Source organism: Xiphophorus hellerii, chromosome 5, assembly GCF_003331165.1.
Source record: "Xiphophorus hellerii strain 12219 chromosome 5, Xiphophorus_hellerii-4.1, whole genome shotgun sequence".
In the NCBI taxonomy this organism is placed as follows: Eukaryota; Metazoa; Chordata; class Actinopteri; order Cyprinodontiformes; family Poeciliidae; genus Xiphophorus; species Xiphophorus hellerii.
Genome location: NC_045676.1, coordinates 34,332,850 through 34,346,537, shown reverse-complemented (window position 1 = coordinate 34,346,537; position 13,688 = coordinate 34,332,850). Strand labels below are relative to the sequence as shown.

The 13,688-nt window shown below is 40.7% G+C and overlaps 1 protein-coding gene across 5 annotated transcripts in view; it reads right to left on the bottom strand.

Moving 5' to 3' along the window:
* ern2 (endoplasmic reticulum to nucleus signaling 2) overlaps positions 1–7,379 on the bottom strand; it is a 31,859-nt gene extending 24,480 nt beyond the window's left edge. For 3 of the 5 annotated variants that reach the window (XR_004339301.1, XM_032563017.1, XM_032563018.1), the window contains exons 1-9: positions 7,068–7,378; positions 5,729–5,846; positions 5,607–5,640; positions 4,075–4,147; positions 3,920–3,992; positions 1,873–1,995; positions 1,678–1,779; positions 1,239–1,298; positions 933–1,149 (exon numbers count right to left, since the gene is read on the bottom strand). Coding sequence is in view for 4 of the 5 variants with exons in the window: in XM_032563017.1 (XP_032418908.1) it covers positions 933–1,149; positions 1,239–1,298; positions 1,678–1,779; positions 1,873–1,995; positions 3,920–3,992; positions 4,075–4,147; positions 5,607–5,640; positions 5,729–5,846; positions 7,068–7,157 (890 nt within the window). In the remaining variant the exon portion in view is untranslated. Of the gene's footprint in view, positions 1–932; positions 1,150–1,238; positions 1,299–1,677; positions 1,780–1,872; positions 1,996–3,919; positions 3,993–4,074; positions 4,148–5,606; positions 5,641–5,728; positions 5,847–7,067 lie in introns of those variants that run through there. The other 2 variants (XM_032563021.1, XM_032563020.1) reach the window with 2 other exon arrangements.
* Positions 7,380–13,688: the final 6,309 nt, after the last annotated feature.

The following is a 13,688-nucleotide window of genomic DNA, read 5'->3' as shown; positions in this document are numbered from 1 at the left end:
TCAATGCGTACCTCTGAAAGCGCCACTATAAGTGGTAAAGCATGGCGGGCCGCCAGGCTTATAATACACTGTGGGAAACCCTGCTGTCATTGAACACTTTGAATAGGCCAGTCGCAATGCTGTGGTGAGCACGGAAACCAGACTGAAAGACGTCAAAGAGATTGGTAATTGTTAAGAAACTTTTTAACTATTAAAACAATTTTTTCAGTAATTTTGCTGATGAATGGAAGATTGGAGATCAGCCTGTAATTCTGCAGTAGTGATTTATCCAAATTGTACTTTTGTATCAGTGGTTTGATAACTGCTATTTTAAACCGTGGGGGAAAACTTGAGAGAAGGATGAGTTTACTGTTTGAATCAGATCAGATGGAATGACAGACAGAACTTTCTTAAGTTATGGGCATTTTATCAAGACATCATTAAGAGGAGTTTTATTTATTTATAATTTATCCTAAATTTTTATAGTTAAGTAGTTGAAACTGAGTCATTATTTATGTTTTGTTATGTTTGTACATAGCATTGGAACTAGATTTAGATTTATGTGCAGATTGATCCTCTAATTTTTTTAATTTTCTCTTAATAGAAGTTAGAAAATTTATTGTAGGCCATGTTTGATTGGAGTTCAGGTGGTACAATCACAGGAGGGTTTGTGAGCCTGTCAGCTGTTGCAAATAAAGCTTGAGCTTTGTTAATGTTTTTGTTTATGATTTCCACAAAGAATTTTTCCCTTGTATGTTTTAGTGTAGAGTGATAGCTTCACAATCTTTCTTTATAGATTTCATAACAAACATGAAGTTGAGTTTTATGCCATTAACGTTTGGCCCTGCTACAAAGCTTTTTTGCAGATCCAACTATTTGCACATATCTTCATGAAGACTTGCTCCTACCAGACACAATCTTCATTTTAATGGGAGCAATGGAAATGTTCTTACATTAGTTGGGTTTGTGCTCTGGCTTGCTCCGTCACAAACTGGTAGCTCCATTTTAACGTAGAGTGAGCTTCTGCCTGGTCTTTAGCAGAGGAGAAGGTGAGAAAGCGCAGCGTCTCCATGGCTAGCGAGAGGTGAGGGGCGTGTCTCAGTGACTCTTCATAGTAGAGGTATACCCCCACAACAGGTGAACCGTAGTTTTGAGTCCACAGGACATCGCCTGAAAAGCAAGATAACAAACACTTCAAATCCCTGCTAGACGGCTGAGATAAGAGTCAGGAAATGTATAATCCATACAGGTCCTCCTACCTGATTCCCGGTCAACAGTCACCACCAGACCATCACCACTAGACACCAGATGAGCCATTTCTGGAGGAAAATTACTTAAAGTTAGTTCTAGGACTGGCAGTATAACATTGTGTACTGCCCTCTTAATTATGATGCCTTGAAACAACTGCAACCAAATATATTGTGAAGTCAACAAAGTTATAAATTCCACAGACCAGGCCTTTATGCAACAGCACCAAGAAACTTATTGTTTAAATATATCCTTTGTGATGGTCAAAAACATAAAATCCTAAGAACATACACTGAATTTCATGGTTGTAATTTGATAAAGTTTAAAAATGTTCAACAGATATAAATACTTTTTGCAGATAAATGTATATTAAGACAGTGCTTAAGTCTTTGAGGTTGTTGTTGAACAAACTACTTGTTTAACTTTGTGAATCTGTGCGCAGAGACGTACTGTAGTTTTGCTTCTCATCATAAGGATGAGCAGAGTAATCGTTGTACGTAGCGTTCCATCGAAGCTCTTGTATCTTACTATCAAACATGGTAACCATATACTCTGGAAACAAAGGGAAACACTCATTAACTCCAGACTAATTGAGCCAGGCTCACATGAGCCTGGCTCCTGAGGTGCGGTGTGTGTGCGACAGACCAGTGCGTCCAATGTAGAGCAAAGGAGTGTTGGGACAGATGGACTCAGAGGAGGAGGTGGTTAAACTTGTTTGCTTTTCGCCAGTTTCAGGATCCACTACGAACCACACGTCATGTTTTTTCCCTGTGTACACACACACACACACATGAAGAAGGAAGGTTATCTACAAACAGCAGACAGGTGAGTTATGTGTTTATACAGCTCTATACTGTAAAAGTAAAACTCTAGTTTGCTTCCTAAGAGCCAGACTTTTCTCTAACTGTATCACACACACTCTCTCTGTGTCACTCTCTCATCAAGAGGCAGTTTTAGCTCTACCTGGTCCAAATTCAATAAAGGAATGCTGTTATTACAGTTACGCAATAACATGTTTGTTTTTTTAAAAAAGAATATTCTTATTTTTAAAAAAGAATATTTTTAAAAAAGAATATATATTCTAATATTGAAGAAAATAGGCTAAAGAGGTTGAATGAAAAATCTGTAGGATATGCCAATTTTTTTATCTGATTAAAGAATAATTGATTAATAACATAATCGTTACTTGTTGCCCTAGCAGAAAGTGAGCAAAAAAACAGCCAACGTCCAGGCAAAAACTATTAAGAACTTAAGAAAGTTTGGTCATCGAGATCACCTAACATGATCAAATATGATCAGTCTCCATGGGAGAAATACACTGCCTGGCCAAAAAAAAGTCGCCACCAAAAAATGGTCACACTCTCTAATATTTTGTTGGACCACCTTTAGCTTTGATTACAGCCCGCATTCGCTGTGGCATTGTTTCAATAAGCTTCTGCAGTGTCACAAGATTTATTTCCATCCAGTGTTGCATTAATCTTTCACCAAGATCTTGTATTGATGATGGGAGAGTCTGACCACTGCACAAAGCCTTCTCCAGCACATCCCAGAGATTCTCAATGGGGTTAAGGTCTGGACTCTGTGGTGGCCAATCCATGTGTGAAAAAGATGTCTCATGCTCCCTGAACCACTCTTTCACAATGTGAGCCCGATGAATCCTGGCATTGTCATCTTGGAATATGCCCGTTCCATTTGGGAAGACAAAATCCATTGATGGAATAACCTGGTCATTCAGTATATTCAGGTAGTCAGCTGACCTCATTCTTTGGGCCACAATGTTGCTGAACCTAGACCTGACCAACTGCAGCAACCCCAGATCATAGCACTGCCCCCACAGGCTTGTACAGTAGGCACTAGGCATGATGGGTGCATCACTTCACCTGCCTCTCTTCTTACCCTGATGCGCCCATCACTCTGGAACAGGGTAAATCTGGACTCATCAGACCACATGACCCTCTTCCATTCCTCCAGAGTCCAATCTTTATGCTCCCTAGCAAACTGAAGCCTTTTTTTCTGGTTAGCCTTACTGATTAGAGGTTTTCTTACGGCTACACAGCTGTTCAATCCCAACCCCTTGAGTTCCCTTCGCATTGTGCGTGTGGAAATGCTTTTGCGTTCACAATTAAACATACTCCTGAGTTCTACTGTTGTTTTTCTTCGATTTGATTTGACCAAACGTTTAAGTAATCACCGATCACGATCATTCAGGATTTTTTTCCGACCACATTTCTTCCTGGAAGACGATGGTTCCCCACCATCCTTCCAGTTTTTAATGACGCGTTGGACAGTTCTTAACCCAATTCTAGTAGTTTCTGCAATCTCCTTAGATGTTTTCTCTGCTTGATGCATGCCAATGATTTGACCCTTCTTAAACAGACTAACGTCTTTTCCACGACCACAGGATGTGTCTTTTGCCATGGTTGTTTAAGAAATGAGGAGTTACTCATTGCATCAGCTGGGGTTAAATAACTTGTTGCCAGCTGAAAAATAATCGCCTATGCAGTACTTATCCAATAGGAGGCTTGTACCTATTTGCTTAGTTAAATCCAGGTGGCGACTTTTTTTTTGGCCAGGCAGTGTATAAAATGATATGAGGAATGACCATAGACTTTTGCAAAGTATTTGTCTTCTTTTAGGACAATTTACAATCAAAGAAAAATCAGAAATTGATAGGACATGTTTAAGATCAGACCTGTGAAGAGCATGCCATCAGAGCTTCTGCAGGGGGCGGATTGAACCAGCTCTGGGATGGTAAAAGGCAGTTTCTGTGGAAACAGAAAACCGTCATGCTTGTTTTGTCAAAAAAACAACACAAAAGAAAATGTGACACAATATAAACAATCTTACCATCAAGCCCTCCTTATGTTTTCCACCAAGGACGTACAAACTGCCATCATTAGGATCTGGGAGAAAACCAGGCCTACATTTTAGAAACAGAAACAAAACAGTTAAACCTGTCAAAAATCTTTATAATTTCTAACATTATTGCTTTATTAATAATTACAGTGAATGATAGTCAATTACAAATCACAAAAAAGTTCCATACAAATATGGCACTTAAACAGAAGATCAGTCAAACATAATGTAAGGAATAGGTTGGTAAAGCTTGTCAATGGCACAAAATCACAGTGCCATGCAAAAGTATTCAGACATCTTTAAGGTTTTCCCATTTTGTCACAACCACAAACCTTTATATATTCATGTATATCAGGTGATAATGCGATAAATCAACACATAGTAGTGCCTTTAATGTATGGCTCAACTGACTTTGCCCTTCAAAAGATGGAAATTGTTGCCAATGTTCTTTGAAAAATATTTCAAGCTCAAGTTCATTTTCAAGCCTGGTCCCAGACTCTCCATTGGCTTTAATTCTGAACTTCGATCGGCCCGTTCTAATACATGAAAATACTTTAACATGAAACCATTTCATTGCAGCTCTGGCTGGATGTTTGTCCTGCAAGGAGGTAAATATTTGCCCAGCCGAAAGATTTCTGAATCCTCCAACAGGTTTTGTTCCAGGAGTGACCTGCAGGGGTGACGAGTTCCCTCTGTCTTGCTGAAGAAAAGCATGGTGCTGCTGGCCTACACTCTGTTTAACTGCAGGGATGTAGAATGCTAAATGTTGCCATCCACTGGTGTTTTGTATGAAAGAAAAGCTGGTTCATTTTAGCTTCTTCTTCCATGTCGTACATCATTTCCCTGGGGTATGGGCTTCTCAAGACCAGTTGTGTGCAGTGCATTACTAATACTTTTGTTTTACAGATTCTCCCACTTGGATGGATCTGGGGGTGGATCTCGGCAACAACTCCAGTGATACCACGGCACTCCTGGCTGATTATCTGGTTAATGTTCTTCTACTCCAAGCTGCAGTTTTGCCATGTTGTTTACATTTTCAGAGGATGGATCAATAGGAGCTTGTTGAGATTTCAACGCTAAGGATATTGTTTTCTGCTCGACCCGTCTGCTGTGTTCTCTGGCCTTCATCACATCATTTGTTTTCTAATGTTCTCTAACAAGTATCAGAGGCCTTCGAAGAACAGCTATATGTGTCCTGAGAATAAATTACTACATTTACTAGTTATGAAGGCAACTAGTAAATGATGAAGGCAATTAGTTCAAGTGGATTTTGTTGGATTTATACTGGGACTACGTTACATCCAAGTGTATCTACTTGGGACTGGATAATCCAAGACATGTTAATGGCAAGAATAAGTAGAATCTTAGATACATATGTGATCACCATGCAACTCTGAATTCTAACAAGTAAACATAAAATGCAAACAGAAGGAAGTTGGTTCAGCAAACTGGGTTATTAATGCACATAAATCTCCAGTAGAAAAGAATCCAGCTAAATGTGTATGTCCTGAAGTGTTACTTACTCCTCAAAGTAGTTAGGTACTTGAATAACAGGGTCTGAAACATATTTAAAAAATATTTTTATAAAAAATCCCACATTAACAATGAGAGACAGAATGAATACCATTAACACATGCATGTAAACCTTCTCTTAAAGTCCACTTGATGTGTCCTGTCTGCTTGGAGATGGCATGCAGACTGCCGTCCAGAGTGGAGACAAACAGGAGGGACTCTGGGAGTGTGACTGATCTGACTCCTCCAACCTGAAGGATTAAAAAGGAAAGAAAAGCTTTGTCAGTTGTCAGAGAAGGATGTCATATCAAAAGATTTCACCAAACTTTGAGTACTTGATGGGTGAGTGTGAATGGGAGGGGCTGTAATAACTGTGTTGTGTTCCTTATTTAGCAGCATATGCTGATTCTCCCTACACCCATCACTAACAAAACACACAGTGGTGAGAGTTTTCATAAGGGTGTTTCATGTTGCAATTTCACTGATGAAAAATTTCATTTGCCATACTATTTTTATAGTATGGGAAAGTCCCTTCATCACTTAAGGTCTTCTTTTCCATCTCTCTGAATATTTAAACATAAACATAAAATTGCAATGTTTTGGCAGGCACAAGAACTAAAGAAAAAGAGCTTAGATGTAGCCAAAGAAAAACACTGAAAGACATTCAGAAAGTCTGAAAAACCAAAGATCAACTCCCATTTAAAGGAACTAGCAGAACCTTTTCTATAGTAAAACATAATAAAACTTACTTTAGATATACTGTCACCTAAAAGCAATTTGTCTTGATTTTTTTCTATATCGTTATTTGATCAAATAGTATATAACCACCCAAAATTCAACTTCTTTTGCATATGCCTCAAGTGACACAACATATCAAAGCTGTTTTGTATGTCTATGTGTATTTTTCTATTATTTTATTGAATAACAGTAAAATAAATAATCAAATCACTAAATAAAAAAAAGTAATAAAAAAACCGTAAATATTTAAGCAAGGGCTTGGATTAGGCTAGATTTATGTCAACAATAAGATTAAATTTTATGTAAATTATATTAAACTTTGTTGAGATGAGACAATGGGACAAAGGATGTCCTGTCAGGTGACAAGCGCTGTATCCGTGTGTGCGTCGGTGCGTGTGTGTGTGTGTATACCGCTCCCATGTTGACCCAGTGAAGACAGCCTTTTAACTGCGCCGGTGTCCAGGTGAACAACAGAACCCGGCAAACTCAGAACCAAACCGTGCATTGGGAGACTCATGAGCGCGAACAGCCGTAAAAACGCACGTACATACTCTTTATTACTGTCTTAATAGAGTTTTCTCCCCCCTGGCCAACCAGCTACTAACTGGAGCCTTACTGGAGCCTGAAATAGCCGCAGAATCCAGTTGCGCCAGTCTCCTCTGTGCACATAAATGACGGAACACGAACCGTATTGAGAGCAACAGAAACATACAGTTTAAAGCTGTGAAGTTTACCTGAAGAAGTTTGTTCTCCCAGGACAGCAGGAGAAGAGACAGCAGAATGTGTTCCAGACTCCCCATAACCCCTAAAACCCTCGACTTCATTGTGGTCCGACACAAATAAACAAGAGGACTCAATTAAAGCTGCTAAACTAGCGACAGAGGTCGAACTCTATATTCATTTCCAGTGTCCGTCTGCCGCGTAGCGAACGTCCAACATGTGGTGGTGACAATTAAAGTGTCGCTTTACATCCATAAAAGCGGCACTTTTCCACATTTCCGTGTTGGGACGGACCTTGTAGAGTTAGGAGCAAACCGTCAGGAGGAAAGGAGAGGTAGGTGGAGCCGCTGTCCTGAAATTAACTGATGGGTGGCTCGACCAATCAGAAACGGCGTTGAGAACATGATGGGCGGGGCTATGGAAAGAACTGGAACACGTGGAAACAAACAGGACAAGTGTAAACGCAACAAGAAAGCCTTTTTGTGCAATAGAAAGAGGTGGAGGGATTAATTGTTCTCTTTTCTTCACATCCAATATATCCACACACACACACACACACACACTAGTGATAGGAAGGGTTTCTGCATTATGAAGGGTTGTGTGGTCTTTTAATGAAACTTTTTTAAATTTAATTTCAGAATGTATAAATTTTCTTCTTCATCTACCTGTCATAAGTTTTTATTTTATTTCGTCACAGTGTTTTTTCCTATTCTCCCAATCACTTATTTTTCATACCCTGAGGTTTAGGTAATACTCCAGTGTTCCATAAAACCATAATGGAATACAAGATCTGAATACAATGACAAAGCCCAGACTACATTTTCCAGTTGAAATATGACAGACATTTTTTCATTTTAATTTTATTTAATTTTTTATTTTTTTGCAAAAGGGGTTATACAAAAAGAAAAAACAAAAAAAGATATTTGAAAATGCACAACTATCATGTTGAAAATGGTTTGACAATAGCAATTTTAGCTTTTCATTCAGTTTGTTTGAAAGGAATAAACAGGAAATTCTTTTGTAGGGTGACAGTTTCCTGAGATAACTATGTTTAGAGATCTCCTTCTGATCTCTAATACATGCAAATAATTCAGGGTAGTTCTTGCGTTGAAGGCTGCTCAAAATGACACGCTTTGCCGTTAGAAAATCAGCTGGGCTCAGACCCTTGCACATATGCCAACCTTGACATTTGCTCGTTTGATTCTCCTTCTTGTACAGTCTGATTATGTGAACCAGTCTAGCGATGGCCCTCAACAGTGACTTCCATGATGAAAATGACTCGAAATGACTTGGGTCTACGAAAGAGTCTGCTAGTACTGTTAGACAACAGGTCACTGTAGGATGAATCTCTGGGTCGGATTCAGGGTCAACTAGGTTGAATGAGGTTTCAGTTTGTTCAGTGTGCCTGTTTTGCCTCAGTAGGAAATCTGGTCCTGTGAGCCACTTGCTGTTCTCCAAGGTTTGAGCTGGGATGGATCTTGAAGCTATATCAGCTGGATTCAACTCTGTAGGAATATAGTTCCATTGGTCTGGATTAGATGACTTCCTTATTCTTTGCACCCGGTTACAGACGTAAAGGTAGAATCTCCTGGACTCATTCTGAATGTAGCCGAGAACTACCTTGCTGTCGGTAAAGAACTTTGTTGAGTGGAAGGGAACATCAATCTCCTCAGATATCATGTCAGCAATCTCAATGGCAAGGACAGCAGCACAAAGTTATAACCTCGGGATGGTAACTTCTTTTTGTAGAGCAAGTTTTGCTTTGCCAAACATGAAACCAAGTTCACTTTTGCCTTCCACATCTGAAATCTTGACATAAGCCACGGCAGCAATTGCCTTAGTAGAGGCATCACAGAACATGCACAATTCTCTGTTTGTTGCATTATGAAATGAAAGGGAGGTGTAGTACACCTCTAGGGATCCTCACTTGTTCAAGATGTTTTAGAGAGTTCCTCCATGCACTCCATTCCTGTAGTTTCCTCTCTGGAAGTGGGTCATCCCAGTTGATGGTTTCAGTTGAAAGCTCTCTTAGAAGGGCTCTACCTTGAATACTCACTGGAGCTGCGAATCCAAGCGGATCGTACAAACTGTTTACAGTTGACAGCACTCCTCTACGTGTATAAGGTTTCTCTTCATTTGAGACTTGAAAGGTAAACTCGTCTGTGTTGATGTCCCAACTTATTCCAAGGCTGCTTTGCATTGGTGGAGGGTCTGTTCCAAGGTTGAGGTCTTTAAGGTCCTTTGCCAGGTCCTCCTTGGGAAATGCTTTCATCACGTCAATGTCATTAGATGCAATCTTGTGCAACTTTAAATTGGATGCAGCCAAAGTTTGTTGAGCATTTTTGACAACGGAGATTGCCTCATCACTCGATGAAAAGGAGGCAAGGCCATCATCAACGTAGAAGTGACGTTCTACAAGATGTCTTGTTGTGTTGTCTTGTTTCTCCTGGTCTTCTGATGCACGACGAAGCCCATAGGTTGCAACTGCAGGCGACGGACTGTTGCCAAAAACGTGAACAGTCATGCGATACTCCACAATTAGTTGTTCCATGTCATTGTTTTCATGCCAAAGAAATCGTAAGAAGTTCCGATGGTCCTCTCTGACGACAAAGCAATGGAACATCTGCTTAATATCAGCAGCCACTGCTACTCGTTCTTCTCTGAGACGCATTAGAACACCTAATAGACTGTTGTTAAGATTAGGGCCTGTAAGAAGAACGTCATTGAGTGACAATCCATCATGACGTGCACTGGAGTCAAACACAATCCGAATTTGGTCTAACTTGTGAGGGTGATAAACTCCAAAGAAAGGGAGATACCAGCACTCCTCCTGTTCTTTGAGAGGGGGTGCTAATTCTGCATGGCCGTTATCGAGTATAGTTTGCATAAATTGTAGGAAGTGTTCTTTCATTTTAGGACGTTTATTCAGAATATGGCGAACAGAAGTAAGGCGCTGTGTAGCCTGCTGCCTATTGTTGGGAAGGCACGGCCTAGGGGAATGAAAGGGTAGTGGAGCGACCCAACTATTTGAACTATCTTGAAAGACTGCCTTGTTCATTATCTGGAGAAAAGCTCTTTCTTCTTGTGAGAAGCCAGGTTTCTCATCTGAACTTGTCTGTTGAAAGATTGTTTCTCCTATGTATGTGATGTCGGACCATTTTATCTTTGTAGATGTGCAGAAACTGACCTTTTGAGGAACTGGGGAATCAAAGCCTTCTGCCACCTGAATAGCATTCTTGCACGGTAGAAAGTGACTGGGCTGACCATTATCCAGAAAATTGGTTTTGAAGACATTTGCATAGTCAGGTTTGTGTGCCCCGCCAAGACAAACATCTATGACCCATCCAAGAGCCAGCTTCTGAGCGAATGGGGCATTTAGAGGTTCATTACATTGGTCAATAACCTTATGTGCTTGGACAACATCTCTCCCTATGAGAAGCGAGATGCTAACGTCTGGATCCAGCTTGGGAATGTCTGTAGCTATGTCCTGTAGGTGGGAATGGTGTTGAGCAGCTTCAGGCGTTGGAATTTCATTCCGATTGTCTGGAAGCATATCACACTCGATAAGCGTCTCTAGCAACAGATGTGACTGGCAATCCACTGATTCCACAATGAAGTTGTGAGCTCTTCTCCCCATTACTTCTTCAGTTCCTGCACAAGTCTTTAGCATGTAAGGATAAGATTTCCTTGTAATACTGAAGGCATCAAAGACTGAAGATCTAGCAAAGGACCTGTTACTTTGGTCATCTAAGATTGCATATGTTTTCAGCTTCTTCTCAGGAGACCCCTTTGGATAGATGAACACAGGACAGATTTTGGCACAAGAATGACTTTCAATTTCACTTCCACACACTTGTGTACAGGTAGAGATAGCAGTAGGTGATGGTTGATCTTGCTCCCAGCCGTGAACGTCCACTGGCTGCCTTACAGCTAGTGGTGGTTTTGTTGCCCAAACTGCTGGACCAGGATGAAGGGCTGAAACATGACTGTTGATGCCACATTCTGCACAGCTTATCTCTGTACTACAATTCTTAGCCTGGTGATTGGTAGAGGTGCAACATCTGAAGCATATTGAGTTCTTTTTAAGGTAGATCTTTCGTTCCTCAAAGGGCATTTCTCTGAATGCTCTACATCTTTTTAGTGCATGGGGTTTTCTGTGGATGGGACATTCTTTATCTACATCCACAATCTTTGTCTCAGCCATAGGTTTTAGTTGAGAGTTTACAACTTCTGTCTGACTTACTGAGATGGGTTCTTTCCTGCTGTGTCTTTCCTGATATTTAAACATCTTGAGAGGTGCTGGTGGTTGCTGGACTTAATGTCTAAAACTGGGATCATTGCGCATTTTTGCTTCACTGGAAACAAAGTTGGCAAATACAGAAAATGGTGGAAATGACATAGAATGTTTTTCTTTGTATTTAGTCCCATGGTTCATCCACTTTTCTTGTACTCCAAAAGGTAATTTATCGACTACAGGGTGGATTCCCCTTGCTGTGTCGAGGTAGAGTAGACCTGGTATATAACCTTCACTCTTTGCTGAGTCGATCTCCAGTAGAAGGTCTGCAAGTTCTCTCAGGAGATGTGGATCTTTGTTTGAGATCTTAGGAAACTGTAGCATCCGATCTAACAGTGCCCTTTCTAAGGCTTCAGGAGAGCCATAACATTCTTGTAGTCTGTCCCAAACTTTAAGCAACCCTTGTTCAGGATTATTGACATGCACTGCTCTTAGACGCTCTGCGTACTTCACAGACTCTGGGCCAAGCCATTTAGAATAGAAGTACTTTATTCATCCCAGCAGGGAAATTAATTTGATCAATAAGTCCAGTTCTTCACTGGCAAACAAATGTAAGTTACGGATTGCATTCTCGAAAGAGGATTTCCAAGACCAGTAGTCTCCTGGTTTGTCACTAAACTTCCTTAGTCCTCCAGTGAGTAGCTCACTTCTAGCCAGGAACCTCGTTAGTTCAGACATGTTAACTTGGTCTTTTGATTGGACATCATATTTGAAGCTTGGTGACGTTTTAAGTACAGGTTTACACTGGGATAGTTGAGGAACAGCTTCATGATTGATTGACATGTTTGATGGAAGAACATAGTCATGGAACGGTCAGGTTCTTGTTTGGGTTGACAAAATGTCATGGCTGCAGGTAGTTCATTGTACTCTAGAATATCAAATGGAGTTACACTACCTTTTAAGACAAGTTGTTCTTTCACATAATTGCCAGTGCGTTCTAAAGAATCATCATTTTGCTGCTCTGGTCGAGACATATGTTCTTCTTCATTAGCAGCTGCCTCATAAACGTTTGCCTCAGCATGAGCTGCCTCTGCATCACACTGGTGTTGAAGAACCAGTAATGTGGCTTTGTTAAGGAAGAAAGTTATTATGTTAGCTTAAACTTTTGGAAAAAGCATGGCTCTCCTTTCCTCCTGTTAGCCGGGTCTCGAGCGGATGTCGTCACGGCTGCAAGACAAGGCGAGGCACAATGACGTCACAGATCACATAGTTTAATTCATACAAAGCACCGCATGAATCCGTTAACAGAGCTGCAGAGGTACAGAGATATACATTTTATACAGACAACACGAAACAGACAACACGAAACACATAAGACAGACAAAGGCGCCCACGTGGAGGAAAAGATGAAAAAACCTCTCTTGCTGGCTTGCTGACCTGTATTTTTAAATGTAAGAGGCGTTTCCCTATTTAATATATGCAACGAAGGCGTTCCGTTCTTTGACCAATTAGAGACCTGCCCGGCCCCCAAAGAAACCCGGAAACCCCCTCACTACAGCCCAGATGTCTGGTTTTTATCTAAGTAAAAAGACGGACCACTTCGTGGTCATCTCTTTCTGTTACGGGCAGAGGCGCCAAAAAGTCTGTTCCCCCTATCGGAATGTAAATTTATTGCTCTGTCTTCAGCGGGGGAGGAAAAGGGCCCTGTTTTGTTTGAATGTTTGCTATTGTGAGCTCCCCCATGCTCCACAGAAAACTGTTCCAAATAAAGTGTTGGCTATCCCTTTACACATGTCGTAAAATTAAGTGTATTTTTAGCACTAAAATAAGCATTTTCCTTAGCAGCTTCCAGTTCTGCTTTCTTAACTTTCATTGCAATTTCCTTTTTAGCAAATTCTGCTCTAGTGCGAGCTGCTTCAGCTTTCGCCCTTGAATTTACAGCAGCCATGCTTGCAGACGACTTACTTGAATTTGACAGGTGTGTCTTGCTGGAGCGAGTTGACGGAGCCTTTCCAGCTTCTTGAGACATCTTTAGTTTATTGTTAAGGAAAATGATTATTTTAGTGCTAAAAATATACTTAATCTTACAACATGTGTAAAACTATATTAAGCACTTTTATTTGAAAAACAGGCTTTGTGTGACCCTTCGAGAGAGGCCCGAAGGAGACAAGCAGACGCCTTCCACTGTCTGTTTAAGAGCATACAAAAGCCATAAAATTAGCATCTCCATGGAAACGGCAGCTGGAATGTGGGAGGAAGAAACTCCAGGGGAGTCGGCGAGATTTATAGCAGGACTTCGGTCCTGGGGACATTCGTGCGTGGTACGCACAGGAGTAAGGGGTTTCCCTCCGGTTTGGCTTGATAGAGAACAGAGCACCTTCGAAGCTGAGCTGTAAGGAGG